Here is a 13,955-nt window from a genome sequence, read left to right as displayed (position 1 = left end):
GCAAACTCTTATTTCTGGTTAGTGTATAAGCTACACTTTTACGATAGGCAATTAAGCCGTCTTTGTTATTGGCAAACAGAGTTTCTTCCATCAAATCAGATCCTCGTATTATAGCATGTTGGAACGGACTTGAACATAACATTTGTATCGGTCTACATTGGTCTGTATTGCGTTGTTTGGATCTGTAGCCAACTGAGAGAGTTGATTATAGAACTGATGATAGTCATGCTTGTCAAAATTCAAGTTGAAGGTGTTAAAGTAAGGGCCTAGTCCTGTACGAGCAATGGAGCGTGCATTGATAGGCTAGTCACCAAAAAAGAGATATACAAACAAACGCATAACTTTATAGATCCAATCCCGCCATATGTCACAAAGAAGAGTATAGTAGGATGCTGTAGAAGAGTAAACTGAGGTGACCATGAAGCCAGATAGATCTCTTTATCTTGCAATACACTTTCACGAAGTTTATACGTACTATTGACTTCATCAATAATAGTTTGAGATTCTAATCAACCCTATAAGATACCATCAATGATTTTTTCTTGCTTGAGCTAAAGTAGACTAGGCATCATGATCTGAGTATTTTGTGCTGTACTGGTGACATATTATCCAAATGCAATATAGGCAACATGCTGATAGCTGTCTAGAAAGCAGCTGTCGCTTGATTCAGTGCAGGATAGGTGCTTTGCATAACAGGTTCCTCCATATGAAATAAAGGACTAAGGGAACACGCAAGTTTGGCCCCATACAGACTACTGGCTAGTTTGGGAACAGCATTGTAACGAGATGAAGAGGTATCATAGACATACGACAAATCCAATTTGCGCTGTAAGTCAAATGCAGGCTTTGCTTTCTTAGATAACTTGCGGATCTCTTTAAGCAGTTTGTAATAGCCACGGTATATACGGAATCATAGACTGTCTGTTTCAATTGTGGGCTCAACTGCCGCATAGACAAAGGAGAAAATTTTATACTTATGATAAGTTAAAAGTCTATGCATGTACGTTTATACCTGCATACAAGCTCATGGTAGAAGTAATCATTACAGGTAATTCAGAAACAGCGGCAGCACCAATACAATTAATGGCAAACGAATCACAAATAACCAAGCCAATCTGTTTTTGTTCAAACAAGACCTGATATTCATAGAAATCTATACTTAAACATGAATATGTATGTTGTATACAAGACCAAGTCACTTAATGTATGATTTATCATGCTTGCTTGTACTGCAAACATGCCCAATTCAATTTGATCCGGGTGAGAATTGATCAAAATGTCAATATTTGAATGCTTGATAAAATCAAATGCTCCGTCCACCTGCTTTGTTCTTATTATAGGATATGCATCAGCAAATCGAAGTTGATCTCCGTATTAAAAAAATGAGTACATATCATCAGTCGATGCAAGGTATTTTACTCTGGAATAAAGAGCGGCTTGATGTCCACGATGATGCATTTCTTTCAAGATCTCAAGAACCCATACATGATGACTGCTACCTCCTCCTGCTGAAGAAAATGTTATGTTCTTGGTGCTACGAAAATCAGGTCTAGGTGGGACTGTTTCTAGGACTATAGTGGAAATCACTAATGCCGAAGCATAAATAAGTAATGAATGATATGGCATAAAGTTAAGGTAAAAGAAATGAGAAAAAGATATGAAAGAAACAACAAGGAATTTATACATGTCCATTCTTTCTTTATTTCTTTACCTACTTGAGCCCATATCAATATGTTCCTTTATTCATTATGAATCGAATGAGTAGATATGCAAACAAACTGATGAATAAAAGGGAAGCTTGTTTAAATGCATTTATAAGAATGACAAAGCAATTCAAAAATAGACAATAAACATTCAGTGTAACCCGTAGTTTCAGATATGCAACTGTTTTAAGATCAGACACTTTTATGGTTTTGTATAGTTGAAAAAGGAATCTACTTTGTCCCTTTTTTTTATATATAATTAACCACAGCCTAAACAACTTCTTTTTCCCTTAAAAATAAATAAACACTTGAAATTCTTCTAGGACAATCAATTTTGTTTACAAACTGTACTAGACAATTTTTTTGTTCGAAACATAGTGTAATGTTGGACAATAAATATTACAGTGTAAATCAAGCGCTACATGTGTTGAATAATTCTATTGAAATTATTGACATTTTCGCCCATGGAAGCCACTAAATTAATCGTGTGTCTGTTTTTTTCTATTTCTTTCTTTTTCTTTTCCTTATGGTATTTTTCTCAAAGAAAAAACGCTGTGAATCAGTTCAATCTTCTTCTTATTCCATTGCTTCCAGTCGGACTCTATCCCGATCAAGTTCATTCTTGGATGAAAAACCATTCAAGGTATTACTTGTTGGCCAAATCTATCAAGATACAATATTAAAGGTTGATGCTTATCCGCAAGAAGACAGTAAATCACAATCAGTGCAACAAATGCGATGTGGCGGAAACTGTGTTAATACTGCTGAAGTCTTGGTTCAGTTTTCCAGAACATGTCCGTATGTTATGTCAGCTGTAGGGCCTAAAGAAACTACAGCCATGCTGCTTACACAACTTGAATCCAAAGGCATCAAGACATCCACTTGTTATCATCGTAAGCAACCCACACCTTCGTGTTACATTATTTCGACACAACAAACGGGATCTCGGACTATCATTTCCTGTAACACGTAAATAACAAAACTAATTAAACATCAACTCACCTATTTTTGTAGTATCCAGGGCATTACCAAAGATGAGTTTGCTCGGCGTTTAGAAATGAACAAGATTTCAAAAACCATGAGCCTTGATTTTGATCCTCGGCAACCGACATTTCATTGGGCTCATTTTGAGGGCAGAAATGTCAGTGATACCTTGTTGCAGATAGACTGGATTGAAACTAAAGCAAAAAGAGAAGGCTGGCGAGACAAGATCACTATCTCAGTTGAAATTGAACATCCTGATAGACCCCTAATAGATGATTTGGTAGACAAGGTAATTAAGATATGTAAACCCTAATAGTGCACTCATACTCTCTTTAGGGTGATGTTGTGTTTTTCTCTAAATTGTATGCAGAGAAACGAGGCTACACAAACTCTGAAGATTTTATACGATATGCTCAAATGAGATGTAAGCCTGGGTAAATTTAAGCTTTCTTTCTTCGTAAAACTAAACCTTGTCTTAGTGCCATTTTATTTTGTACTTGGGGCGCACAAGGCGCTACATGTTCTAGTAAAATAGGCGATATTCTTCATGCACCCGCAGTACCATGTCAAGTGGTTGATTGTATAGGTGCTGGTGACACATTTATTGCAGCTGTCATTCATGGATTAGGAAGAGGTTATTCATTATGGTCCACATTAACGTTTGCTTGTGAACTAGCCAGTAGAAAAGTGTCTCAGTTTGGATTTAATCAATTATTAATGGATGAAGACGAACTTATAAACTAGAATACCCATACTCTTCTTTTGTTATTTTTATTGATCATGATAGTTCATCAAATGATAAATTAGACCTTCACGAGTAGCATATGCTTTTGTACGTTTGCATTCTTTAACAATACATTGATAAGGTTCTTGGCCTTGATGAGCTTCCACCAAGTGATGTATCACATGTGTCTTTTTCTTGAATTCGACATGACAGGCTGGGCATGTAGTAGGAGAATATGCATCATTTAATAGCTGTGTAAGTCGTGGTGATAGTTCAAGTCGTTTTAGTCGCTTTTGAGGTTTTTCTTTCTGTTCTTGTACTGGTATGTCACTAAAGAGGGGGATAAGATATATTAAGATGAATATGTACTGCCTACCTTTTGATTGGAGAGTGACGACTACTGACTTGATGAGCATGCTCCAAATGATATTTGAGCCCACCTTTTGATTTATAGTTATGTTGACATTGAGGTGCAAGGCATTGAAATAATTTCATGCCCTGATGCTTGGTCTTTAAATGATCTTCTGCCTCTAATTTGGCTCTGCTTACATGAATGCAATCGGGACAAATCAATGGCGGATAATACAAGTCAATCAGTTCCACCACCATCCTTTTGGGTGTTGTATCATCGTATATGGATGGTTTTGATTGTGCCTTGTTCTTGACTATGTTAAGGCGTGACTGAGGTTCGATAGGTTCAAGACCGTCAATAAGGAAAGGTATATGGTGTGTGTCAATAGCTTTTCTCTTTCCACTATGAAGGCTAATAATCGAAGTTAGTTTTGAAAACAAAAAATGGGATTGATGTGGTGTGTTGTACTTGCATAGGGTTATCGTGGGCAGTTGGACTCATAGTGTTGAAAAGAAAAGAAAAAAAAGAGGAAAATTTGTTCTTCATGATCTCTAGAGTGCTACAACTTTTTTTAGAGCAGTCACTGCGTTATGCATAGTGTTGAAGGTGAGGAAGAGCTTTTTTTTTTTAACTCGCATGAATTTCTTCAAATCATACATACAAAAAGATCTCAAAAAGACTGAGCATAGTTCTATGACTAAGTAGAGCTTATATGAATGTAGCAAGTATATATCTATAGCATGAGGCAGTAAATTGAATCTTTAACCATAAAAATGACAAAGACATAATGGATAAAAGTGATAGTCTGCACAGTCACAACACAATTTTTTTTTTTTTTTTGGAAACACAGCCTTTATTGATCCTAAAAAATTCGCGTTGTTCTGGTTATACTTTATTGAAGAAAAAAGTAGAAACTTTGAATTACAATTAACCAAAACAATAAAGCCAATAGAGACATCATCATTTTTGTGCTTGTTACACTAGTAACACAAGTAGTGTCTGATTTAAGTAATCATTACTGTGATAAATGCTCCGTCATTACAGGTACAGAAATTACCGGGAATAAAAAAAAGGGGGGGAAACGATATACTACAAGAATGCTCTTTTCCTCTTTTTTTGAAATGTAAACCGGAAGAATAGCAGTAATTCGGGGAAATTTATTCTTTGAACCAGGACATGCAATTATACATATAAAAAGGGTTTCTTTTTCTTTCCTTTTTTTTAATGAATAATTGTCTATTGTTGTATCATGAAAATACACTAAGAAAAAAGACGTCATGATGGGATATCATTGTTCTCCAATTTAGGTTTTTTGTTTAGTACTACAGCAATCTCCGCGCATAACTACTTTAGAATTTCTTTCGTTTTCCTTTTCTATTTCTCTCCTTCTCCCTCTTTTTTTCTCTTTTTCTTTTTATATCATTTTCTTAACTATCCAATGTCAACAACGATAGCAAATCCTGTCTTTATGAGCCATAAAGATCGCTCTAATTCTGATTCAGTATTGGATTCAAAGCTATTGACTTCACCCATACTCTCGGACAATAAAGTTATACGAAAGCCACCCCCTTTATTCATTGATACCAAAAGCACCCCTTTAATCAACACCATGAAGCTCATATCGCCTGCTTCTGCACGTATGGATCTAGGACACTTGAATAATGATGAGGAACAAGCACTTGAGCAAGACATTAAAATGAGACGACATATGCGACGACAACGACATACGTATGATGAAGAAGACGATGATGATGACAACAGTAGTCGTGTTGCTATAGGCACTCGAGTGGCAAAGGGGCATCGAAACTATCAGCTCATGTATGATATGTTGACAGGCATTCGAATTGCAGTAGGCCGTGTGTCTGCTAAACTCCCAAGACTATTGACAGAGGAAGATTTTACTGCTGCCCATAAACTTGTGTTTGATGTGTAAGTGAAGGCGTGATGATATCATTTGGCTTATTATTTTCTTAGAACTGGAAATGAATTAACACCTGGTGTCAAGTATGATTTTAAATTCAAAGATTATGCACCTTGGGTGTTTCGCTATTTGCGAGAAAAGTTTCATGTGGATGCTGCTGACTATATGATGTCTTTGACTAACAAGTATATCCTGAGTGAAATTGGATCTCCAGGGAAAAGCGGTAGTTTTTTTTACTACTCTAGAGACTATCGATTTATTATCAAAACGATCCATCACAGTGAACATAAATTTATGAGAAAAATTCTTAAAGATTATTATGAGGTAAGTAGAAAAAGAGGCAAATAACTATAGAGACTCATACAAAATAAGCATGTAGCCAAGAACCCAAATACCCTTTTGTGTCGATTCTATGGCCTTCATCGCATTAAACTACCTCGGGGTCGAAAGATCCACTTTGTTGTTATGGGGAACGTGCTGCCGTCCAATAAAGACATTCACCAGACATTTGATCTTAAGGGCTCCTTATTTGGACGACTCACATCAGATCAAGAAATCGAAAAAAATCCACATGCTGTAATGAAAGATCAAAACTGGGTTAAGACAAATCAACAACTGCAACTGGGTGGCGTGAAACGAGAATTGTTTTTGAAGCAATTGCAACGAGATGTTGACATTTTGAAACGATTGAATATTATGGATTATAGCTTGTTGATTGGTATTCATGATATTAGAAGGGGCAACACAGAGTGCATTCGAGATCAAAGTCTACAGATGGTCACACCAAGAACGGAAAAAATGTTGGCAGATGGACTCTTGAGAAGGCAGAGCAAGGCAGAGATTATGCGAAAAGCATTAAAACGAGCTAATCCTGTTCATATTCACCCTTCTGATTTACCTATCAGCCCTTCTGAAGAGTAAGTGGACAAACCGTAGTTAGCTTTTACTAAGCATATGTTTAGGCGTCGATGGTGTATCTTTTACGCAGATGATGGCGGATTTAGGTCGAGTGATGAAGAAAACAGGCCATTAGATAAACTCTATTATGTGGGTGTCATTGATATTCTGACACCTTACAATATCGCAAAACGTGCAGAAACTATATGGAAAAGCATCACGCAAGATAAAGAAACCATCTCCTCTGTACATCCTTTGACTTATGGTAAACGTTTTCTTGATTTTATGGTAAAAGCCGTTAGTGGAACGCCTTCTTCACCGCCTCCGTTACTTACTGAAAAGTAAAAGAAAAAAAACTAGTACACATTATATATAATCTTATTTATTCCTTTGTATATATTTCACTAAAATGTATATTATTATTCATTAAAACCATATCAACTTGTTTTTAAAATCCACAACAAAAGTACTTCTTTAGCTTGCTTTGCTTTGGCTTTTTAGTATTGGGTAGAGCGTTTGCAGAGCTAGCTGCATTTGCACCAGCTTCAGCACCTACTTTGGTAGGATCTTTTCCATCACTAGCTGCTGCTGCTGCTTTTACTACTGAGTCTGCTGATGATTGCTTAGTCTTGTCCTGATTGGCGATACCAGAAGAATCAGTAGGACCTGTAGCAGTTAAGCCTAAACCTGAAGTACTCTTCTGATTATTGCCCACATGAGTGCTTGCTCCTGTAGTGGTTGGGGTGTTTGTTTTGTTTGCGGTTTCAGGAGTGGCAAGATCCGTATCTGTGTTGACAGTAGTAGTATTAGGAGGAACAGAGGCAGAGGACGTATTGGGACCATCAATAGCATTTTTATCACTTGTAGATTTTATCATACTAGTATTGGCAGGAGCGTTAGGGACATTAGTATTATGTGTATTTGTAACGCCAGTAGTTCTGTCAATATCAGTAGTTTTATCAGCACTCGTATCACTTTTTGACCTAGAAGCAGCCAATGCACTTGCAGCACCTACTCCAGCACCTGCAACGCCAGCACCTGCAACTTTTCCAGCGTTTGAGTCTCCAACTCTAGTGGCACCTGATATCCTTTCACCTTGTTCGGCGGGTGCGTTTGTAGCACCAGCATCACTAGTACTAGTTCCACTAGCCTCTGTAGTAGGAGTATTACCAGTAGCATCATTGCTGCTTGTCTCACCAACAGCGGCAACCTTTTGATTGACATTATCACTTTTATATCGTCCTCTAACAAAACAGCCCACCACAGTTCCAAAATTCGCACCTTGCTGCTTTGCAATATCCAATTCAACCAAGCTAGGTTGTCTTGATCCATCACCATCTGACACTGTGCCTGCACCATATGCACTACCTCCTACAACCTGATCATCATTTTTATCGATAATGGAAGGATGAGCGTAACCAAAAGGTACAAAAAGCATACCGTGATGAGCAAAGTAAGTAACAGCTGTCAAGGCAGTTGTTTCTTGGCCACCGTGTTGAGATGCAGTACAAAAGAAAGTACCAGCAAATTTACCAGCAAGAGCACCTTTGGCCCAAAGAGCACCACTGGCGTCCAACAACGTCTTCATTTGAGCCGGCATGGTACCAAAGCGTGTGGGGAGACCAAAGAGAATACCGTCAGGTTCTGAAAGTTTTTCGACAGTCATAATGGGGATATCAGGTTTGGGTGGCGCTTCCATTTTAGCAAGTACTTCATCTGTTAATGTCTCAGCTACTTGAAATATTTGGGCATTGACGCCTTGCTCTTCTAATCCTATTTAAAAAAAAATGCAAAGTTGGAGTTGATCTGGCTTTGATTGCCCTTACCATGCTTTACAGATAAGGCAAGCTTGTACACATGTTGGTACAATGAATAAATAACTATGTAAACTACAGGCTTATTCATAAGGCAAACTGAGTCGATAAAAAGAAAGGAAAAGGACAAATATCTCTAGATATAAAATTTGAATGCTGTGTCTAATTTTCCATGATACTAACAAACATTGGAAGTAAAATAAAAACTGAGCGAGGTGGATATTTTTTCGTATTACAAGACAAAGCAAATAAAATAGAAATATAATTGACATGACATGATTCCTGCTTTTTTTTTTTCTTAAACATACAATATGCCTGCTACTGTCTATATTGTCATTTATACACTTTATCATCATATTTACAAGCTAGCTGTTGAAATTCAGCAAGGCCTTGAAGCATCCGGTGTCAATGCCAAGATCTTTCAAGGTAAAAAAAAAAGAAAAGAAAAAAGAAACGAACGTTGATGTTTATTATTTTTTATAGTACAGGAAACTTTGTCTGATGAAATTCTTCAAAAGATGCATGCACCAGCTAAACCTGACTTGCCCATCATCACGGTTGATCAATTAACAGAAGCAGATGGTCTTATTTTTGGTATCCCTACAAGATTCGGTACTATGCCTGCTCAAATGAAGGCGCTCTTAGATGCCACTGGCAAATTATGGGCAACAGGTGCTCTTGCTGGTAAATTTGCTGGTACTTTCTTTTGTACTGCATCTCAACACGGTGGCCAAGAAACAACCGCCTTAACGACAGTGACTTACTTTGCTCATCATGGTATGATTTATGTCCCTCTTGGGTTTGCTAGTGCACATTTATTTGATAATTCTGAAGTTGTTGGTGGCTCAGCCTATGGTGCAGGTACAGTAGCCAATGGTGATGGTAGTAGACAACCTACTCAAAAAGAGCTTGAAATTGCTCGTACTCAAGGAGAAAACTTTGGAAAAGTTGTTGCTACATATGTCAAGGGAAAGACAACTGCTTAAATATACTTCAATGCACACACACACACACACACATATATATATACATACACATAATAAAAAGTAATTTGGTAACCTATTTCTTGTAACACGGTTACAATACTAGGAAACAAATTCTGTTCCCTTATATTTTATTATATAGTTTTAGATAATAGTAGAAATCATTGAATCATTTCTTATGTTGATGCTTCATCATCATCTCTTTTTCTGCCTCTTGTTGCTCTCTAGCTCGAATAAAGTCTTGTTGAGCCCTTGAAATGGCTTGAATTTCTAATAATTGTGCCTGTGTCAGCTCCGAAGAGTACATGATGGGCTTATATTGTGCCATTCGATTACTACTATGATTAGATCGATAATAATAAGGATGGTAGTTTTTTTTAGATGGCGTATATGATTTTTTATAATAACTAGATGATGATGATGGCTTAGAAATTGAAGGATTTGATGTATAATAAGATGTGCTGGATGGATAAATGTGAGTGGGTAAGTGATAATATGGTGCTGCATCTTTATGTAGTATCATTTCTTGTTGTTTATTGCTTGTTTGGCGAAGTAATTCTCTTAGTAAATGTGCATTCATTGAGTCATCATAAAATCTGCTAAGTGATGATTTCTTTATAGGCTGTGTAAAGTAATTATGGTCATCCGTCTTTCTCCTTCTTCCTTGTTGCGATTGCGGATAAGGCGTAAAGTGCTGTGGTGTTTGCTTTTGTGCGATTTGTGTTTCGCAATTTTGATTCAAAGTACTTGTGATTAGGCTTTGGAACAAAGCATAATCTGTTTCACTGTTTTGAACCAATTCTACGAGATCACTATCAGGCTCTTTAATAAATATATCAAGACAAGAAAATGTGTTTGTGTCGTTTTTTGTTGTCTTAAAAGCAAGCTCCTCGATGCTTGACCATAAAAGTGAGTTATCTAGCTGAGGACTTGGAGGATTTACTGATTGACGAGAACTGGACGATATAGTTGATATAAGAGAAGGTGAAGTACAATTCGGAATAATATCGTTTGACATATCAAAATTCTTGTCAATGAACTCTGAAAAGTCAAAATCAAAAAATGCATGTGTCGGTGAAAGTATGTCTTCCATGTTAAAGCAAAGTAAAGAAAAAAGAATATCAAAAGATGTCATTTATTTCAATCTCTCGGTAAATTACTGAGCGTTGAAATTAGAATGACTATAGATTTTCTTTGATGACATGAAGTCTTTACGATTATCCTTTAGCATGTATTTGTTAAGCTTGTAGCTTAGTAATTCCCGAGATTGTAAATTTCCTTTGTAACAATAGAGTTAGTCGATCTCGATAGTGTAAATGATCTAATTGTGTTACAACAATTAACCTTCTTTTACATAATCAATTGATTCTGGATGGGAAAACGACGGAACCTAAAATGTAATCAGACCTCGGAATAAGATGATGGTGTATGACAATAGCTTACCTTTCTTCTTTCTTTTATTCTATGCGCTTGTAACAAAAAAGAAACATTCTTTTTTTTCTTTCGCCCCTCCTGTTTTTTAATACATCATGCTTGAAATTACACAAGACACTAATGATTTGGACTATTCGTTTGAATTGCAGGTAAAAAAAAAAAAAAAAAAAAAAAAAAAGCAGAAAGTTTTGATATTCATTTCATGTTCTAGTTTGAGCGTCATTTGAAGGCTGTTGAAACGAGCAATATGGAAGAAGCATTACAAAGCTTTGTATTATTGTAGTATATGGTTCCTCAAAGAATATACTCATTAAGAAACAATAGGCAAACCAACAGTGCTGATCATGAAGAGTTTGAAGCCTATATCATTGGCTTTTTAGATCATATTGATCCCTCAAAAAATACAAAAACAAGTTGTACGGTTATTAGGCAAAACTGCGTTTTTTGTTTTCATTTTCTTACATTTATACAATAGCTTTTTTTGCATCTCTGCCTGCGTTAATCCAATCAACTATTCTTGAAAAAATTGCCAGTAACGTATTATATAATCCATGCACACACAAATGTAACGTTCTATTTATAGCCTTACTTGAAGAAAAAGAGACATTGAAAGCTTATCAGATACTTTTTGATTACATTCAGTACAATTCCCGTCACACATACAAATATCTCGTAAGTCACTAGTTTCAAGAAAAGATTGATTGACTTTGACTAGGTGCGTATTATTTATCTATTAACGCTAGCTATCCAAAGTATGGACCAGCTAGAAAGCAGCAAATATACCAAGACGCTTGTGACTGACCTTTTTCCTCGCTTATGTAAGCAACGTATTGTGCTCACTGGACAAGATACGCAGCCCTCTGTCAAGACAGCCGATGGCAAACAGCACATTTCAATCCCCTACACCTTGTTTGATCAGTACATTCTGCTTGGACAGCGATATTATCTAGAGAATCATGCTTGGGAGGACTTGATTCAATTCACCAATACCATGCTGGATTGCTCAGGGTACACTAAATTAAGTCAAACAGAGTTTGTAACACACATACAAAAATTTCAGTATATACAACAAAAACGGGTTGAACAACAAAGTTTAGATGTTGTGTTTATGTCCGAGTATAAGGCAGTCGCAGCTCAGTTTGTGTGCTTTTCGTATCAATACTATAGAGCTGTGTGTATGTTGGATAGCAAGGAAGAAAAATCATGTCTAATACCTATTTGTGCTATCAAGCCAAATATGCTGCTAGCTGAGGATAACTTTTTGGACTCGTCCTCATCAACATTAACAACATCGTCCTTAGAAAGTTATAATGAAGATCATGAATGTCACAAAAAACGCACAAGAAAAGAGTCAACGTTGGTTTCTGAAAAAAGACCCAAGTTAACAAAAGACAATCGAGGGGAAGGATTAAATGCTTTTTGTATGAATGGAGTAGATCATGCTTTGCAAATACTCAGTAAGGCTGCTGATTGTATGCGGCATCTAGTCGATTTATGGGACTGGGCTTGCCAGACTACACCAGTGGGGATTCTAGAAGATGTTTATGATGGCTGGGAAGAAGGTATCATCTTCTATTTTATACAAGTAGTGTCTAACTTGATCTCTACTAGAACTTGTTCAAACGATTCAATCGTATGAACTCTCTTTTGATTTGGCAAATGCGGTATTATTGACAAGAAGTGATCTAGCGCTGTCTTTGGTAAGCAAACTGCTAATAAATCAAATTGTAACTGTTCTTTATAGCCATCTGTTTCAGGAAATTTATCAAAAGCACTTGAGCTTTCCCAGTCTATTTGTGATAGAATTGAAATCTATCGACAAAATCATAAGCAAGATGCAACAGAATCTGACATTCCTTTTCTGTTTGCATTCCGTGTACTCTATAACATCGGCGTGATCTATTTGCTTGTTGGTAGCCTGCCTGTAAGTACGGTGTCAATATTTGATCCCTTTTTTAAATACGTATTAGCAATCTATACTGGAAATTGCAATCATTTTGTCTGTTTTTCCAATACCTCAACATCTGAATAGCAGTGACTTTTTGGCTGACCAAATCGATTGTAAGACGGTGGCTGCTGTGTTTCAAGACCATGAATTTGGATTGATGCGTGTAACGCAAGAGGGTTTAGTTGCTCGCTGCATAAAGCACTTGATTGTAGGCCTTGATAATGCCGCAAACACAAAGAGCACTGGTATGGCGTCAATAGATAGGGCATTGAAATGGGATCGAAAAGCAGGGCAAATGATTGTGCTGATGCAGTATGGCTGGCACTATTGGAGTACAAAAACAGATTATTGGCACAAGATTATCACACGTATAAAAGAAAAAAAGTATTCCGTAACCGTTCTTTTCTTGAATACGTTTATGGTAACATTTACATACATACACTGCTTTACTTATATGAAACAACAGAGCCAGGAATTCTACAGGCATTTCAACATCTACACACTAACAATCAAGTGTTACTTGATATTATACCTCCTGAATTTGCTATTCGTACTGGATATCGCTACGTTAAGATGCATATGGATGAAGAAGACAATTTACCTTCTTTGAGTAGCATCACATCCGCTTTAAAATCATCAATTGTATACCAACCTACTTACTCTAATCCTATTTTGCCTAGTACGACGATGTCGCCTACATTTTATTCTGCTTCTACACAGAAAAATGCACATGTTGATTGGATGTCGCCTTCGTTTTACTATAGTCGGCCAGCGACATCTGTGATGCTACCTTCTACAACTACAGTGGAAGAGAAGCTAGGAATCATTGGTGGGCTAAATCAACATATTGTAATGCGATGCCTGGAGTATCGTGTACGCAAGCACTCTCCTAAAATGACGCCTCAACACTTGAGACAAGTAATCCAACAATTCCTCAAGAACATGTTGCTAAAAGCAAATGAAAAGAACTCATAAATATACTGTACATAATAAAATGCCACAAGAAGCGATTGCTGCATCAGATCAGCTAAAACTGCTATGGGCTTCTTCTCTTCTCTTTGTTTAATACTTTATTTTAACAGCCATTATGTCCGCTTTAACGCTCATCACAGAAAACAGTTGCTACTACACTTTATTGAAAAAAAGAATCGCGCTGAAAAATCAAATTCTAAAAATTAAGCATAGTATGGGATGC

The 13,955-nt window shown here is 36.7% G+C and overlaps 9 protein-coding genes across 9 annotated transcripts; 4 read left to right on the top strand and 5 right to left on the bottom strand.

Moving 5' to 3' along the window:
• Positions 1 to 266: 266 nt before the first annotated feature.
• On the bottom strand, positions 267 to 440 carry B0P05DRAFT_476575 (uncharacterized protein; the record flags this gene model as incomplete). Its single annotated transcript, XM_051574911.1, has 1 exon — positions 267 to 440. A coding segment is annotated over one exon (174 nt), but the record flags the coding sequence as incomplete, so codon positions are not given.
• A 203-nt stretch (positions 441 to 643) lies between these two features.
• On the bottom strand, positions 644 to 1,626 carry B0P05DRAFT_590211 (uncharacterized protein; the record flags this gene model as incomplete). Its single annotated transcript, XM_051582788.1, has 4 exons — positions 644 to 873; positions 1,013 to 1,153; positions 1,200 to 1,330; positions 1,391 to 1,626. 4 exons carry the CDS (start codon positions 1,624 to 1,626, stop codon positions 644 to 646), a joined length of 738 nt encoding a protein of 245 aa, XP_051431698.1.
• Positions 1,627 to 2,196: 570 nt separating this feature from the next.
• On the top strand, positions 2,197 to 3,440 carry B0P05DRAFT_496728 (Ribokinase-like protein). Its single transcript, XM_051575394.1, has 4 exons — positions 2,197 to 2,672; positions 2,718 to 2,976; positions 3,024 to 3,121; positions 3,167 to 3,440. The coding sequence occupies exons 1-4, from the start codon at positions 2,230 to 2,232 to the stop codon at positions 3,429 to 3,431; spliced, it is 1,065 nt and encodes a 354-aa protein (XP_051431697.1). The 5' UTR covers positions 2,197 to 2,229; the 3' UTR covers positions 3,432 to 3,440.
• Positions 3,441 to 4,281, bottom strand: B0P05DRAFT_555241 (uncharacterized protein). The gene is made up of 2 exons (XM_051579777.1): positions 3,788 to 4,281; positions 3,441 to 3,741 (listed from the first exon to the last, which is right to left on the bottom strand). The coding sequence occupies exons 1-2, from the start codon at positions 4,018 to 4,020 to the stop codon at positions 3,459 to 3,461; spliced, it is 516 nt and encodes a 171-aa protein (XP_051431696.1). The 5' UTR covers positions 4,021 to 4,281; the 3' UTR covers positions 3,441 to 3,458.
• Positions 4,282 to 5,471: 1,190 nt separating this feature from the next.
• On the top strand, positions 5,472 to 6,926 carry B0P05DRAFT_476644 (uncharacterized protein; the record flags this gene model as incomplete). The annotated part of the gene is made up of 4 exons (XM_051574914.1): positions 5,472 to 5,692; positions 5,738 to 6,008; positions 6,057 to 6,601; positions 6,647 to 6,926. The coding sequence occupies 4 exons, from the start codon at positions 5,472 to 5,474 to the stop codon at positions 6,924 to 6,926; spliced, it is 1,317 nt and encodes a 438-aa protein (XP_051431695.1).
• A 22-nt stretch (positions 6,927 to 6,948) lies between these two features.
• On the bottom strand, positions 6,949 to 8,507 carry B0P05DRAFT_555235 (flavoprotein-like protein). The gene is made up of 2 exons (XM_051579776.1): positions 8,408 to 8,507; positions 6,949 to 8,354 (listed from the first exon to the last, which is right to left on the bottom strand). The coding sequence occupies exons 1-2, from the start codon at positions 8,484 to 8,486 to the stop codon at positions 7,030 to 7,032; spliced, it is 1,404 nt and encodes a 467-aa protein (XP_051431694.1). The 5' UTR covers positions 8,487 to 8,507; the 3' UTR covers positions 6,949 to 7,029.
• A 176-nt stretch (positions 8,508 to 8,683) lies between these two features.
• Positions 8,684 to 9,450, top strand: B0P05DRAFT_605560 (NAD(P)H:quinone oxidoreductase, type IV). The gene is made up of 2 exons (XM_051583345.1): positions 8,684 to 8,821; positions 8,879 to 9,450. Exons 1-2 carry the CDS (start codon positions 8,707 to 8,709, stop codon positions 9,379 to 9,381), a joined length of 618 nt encoding a protein of 205 aa, XP_051431693.1. The 5' UTR covers positions 8,684 to 8,706; the 3' UTR covers positions 9,382 to 9,450.
• B0P05DRAFT_555232 (uncharacterized protein) lies at positions 9,435 to 10,470 on the bottom strand. The gene has a single exon (XM_051579775.1). The coding sequence runs from the start codon at positions 10,394 to 10,396 to the stop codon at positions 9,548 to 9,550; it is 849 nt and encodes a 282-aa protein (XP_051431692.1). The 5' UTR covers positions 10,397 to 10,470; the 3' UTR covers positions 9,435 to 9,547.
• A 170-nt stretch (positions 10,471 to 10,640) lies between these two features.
• On the top strand, positions 10,641 to 13,826 carry B0P05DRAFT_555229 (uncharacterized protein). Its single transcript, XM_051579774.1, has 12 exons — positions 10,641 to 10,660; positions 10,727 to 10,766; positions 10,820 to 10,961; positions 11,024 to 11,228; positions 11,288 to 11,344; positions 11,396 to 11,484; positions 11,528 to 12,374; positions 12,424 to 12,512; positions 12,557 to 12,736; positions 12,783 to 13,092; positions 13,146 to 13,181; positions 13,227 to 13,826. Exons 4-12 carry the CDS (start codon positions 11,099 to 11,101, stop codon positions 13,733 to 13,735), a joined length of 2,247 nt encoding a protein of 748 aa, XP_051431691.1. The 5' UTR covers positions 10,641 to 10,660; positions 10,727 to 10,766; positions 10,820 to 10,961; positions 11,024 to 11,098; the 3' UTR covers positions 13,736 to 13,826.
• The last annotated feature ends 129 nt before the right edge of the window (positions 13,827 to 13,955 follow it).

Source organism: Gilbertella persicaria, assembly GCF_025201335.1.
Source record: "Gilbertella persicaria strain CBS 190.32 chromosome Unknown B0P05scaffold_42, whole genome shotgun sequence".
NCBI classification, from domain to species: Eukaryota; Fungi; Mucoromycota; class Mucoromycetes; order Mucorales; family Choanephoraceae; genus Gilbertella; species Gilbertella persicaria.
This window is presented reverse-complemented; position numbering and strand designations above follow the sequence as displayed.

What these genes read in the sequence shown, in the direction of transcription:
- B0P05DRAFT_496728 (XM_051575394.1), top strand. Translation starts at nt 2,230, where the DNA reads ATGGTATTTTTCTCAAAGAAAAAACGCTGTGAATCAGTTCAATCTTCT. An exon ending in ACTATCATTTCCTGTAACAC is followed by an intron (nt 2,673 to 2,717) that starts GTAAATAACAAA and finishes CTATTTTTGTAG; the next exon opens with TATCCAGGGCATTACCAAAG. An exon ending in TAGATGATTTGGTAGACAAG is followed by an intron (nt 2,977 to 3,023) that starts GTAATTAAGATA and finishes TACTCTCTTTAG; the next exon opens with GGTGATGTTGTGTTTTTCTC.
- B0P05DRAFT_555241 (XM_051579777.1), bottom strand. Translation starts at nt 4,020, where the DNA reads ATGGTGGTGGAACTGATTGACTTGTATTATCCGCCATTGATTTGTCCC. An exon ending in CGTCACTCTCCAATCAAAAG is followed by an intron (nt 3,742 to 3,787) that starts GTAGGCAGTACA and finishes CCCCCTCTTTAG; the next exon opens with TGACATACCAGTACAAGAAC.
- B0P05DRAFT_555235 (XM_051579776.1), bottom strand. Translation starts at nt 8,486, where the DNA reads ATGAATAAGCCTGTAGTTTACATAGTTATTTATTCATTGTACCAACAT. An exon ending in TGCCTTATCTGTAAAGCATG is followed by an intron (nt 8,355 to 8,407) that starts GTAAGGGCAATC and finishes TTTTTTAAATAG; the next exon opens with GATTAGAAGAGCAAGGCGTC.
- B0P05DRAFT_605560 (XM_051583345.1), top strand. Translation starts at nt 8,707, where the DNA reads ATGCCTGCTACTGTCTATATTGTCATTTATACACTTTATCATCATATT. An exon ending in CAATGCCAAGATCTTTCAAG is followed by an intron (nt 8,822 to 8,878) that starts GTAAAAAAAAAA and finishes TATTTTTTATAG; the next exon opens with TACAGGAAACTTTGTCTGAT.
- B0P05DRAFT_555232 (XM_051579775.1), bottom strand. Translation starts at nt 10,396, where the DNA reads ATGTCAAACGATATTATTCCGAATTGTACTTCACCTTCTCTTATATCA.
- B0P05DRAFT_555229 (XM_051579774.1), top strand. Translation starts at nt 11,099, where the DNA reads ATGGTTCCTCAAAGAATATACTCATTAAGAAACAATAGGCAAACCAAC. An exon ending in AAAAAATACAAAAACAAGTT is followed by an intron (nt 11,229 to 11,287) that starts GTACGGTTATTA and finishes TTTATACAATAG; the next exon opens with CTTTTTTTGCATCTCTGCCT. An exon ending in GTATGGCTGGCACTATTGGA is followed by an intron (nt 13,093 to 13,145) that starts GTACAAAAACAG and finishes AAAGAAAAAAAG; the next exon opens with TATTCCGTAACCGTTCTTTT.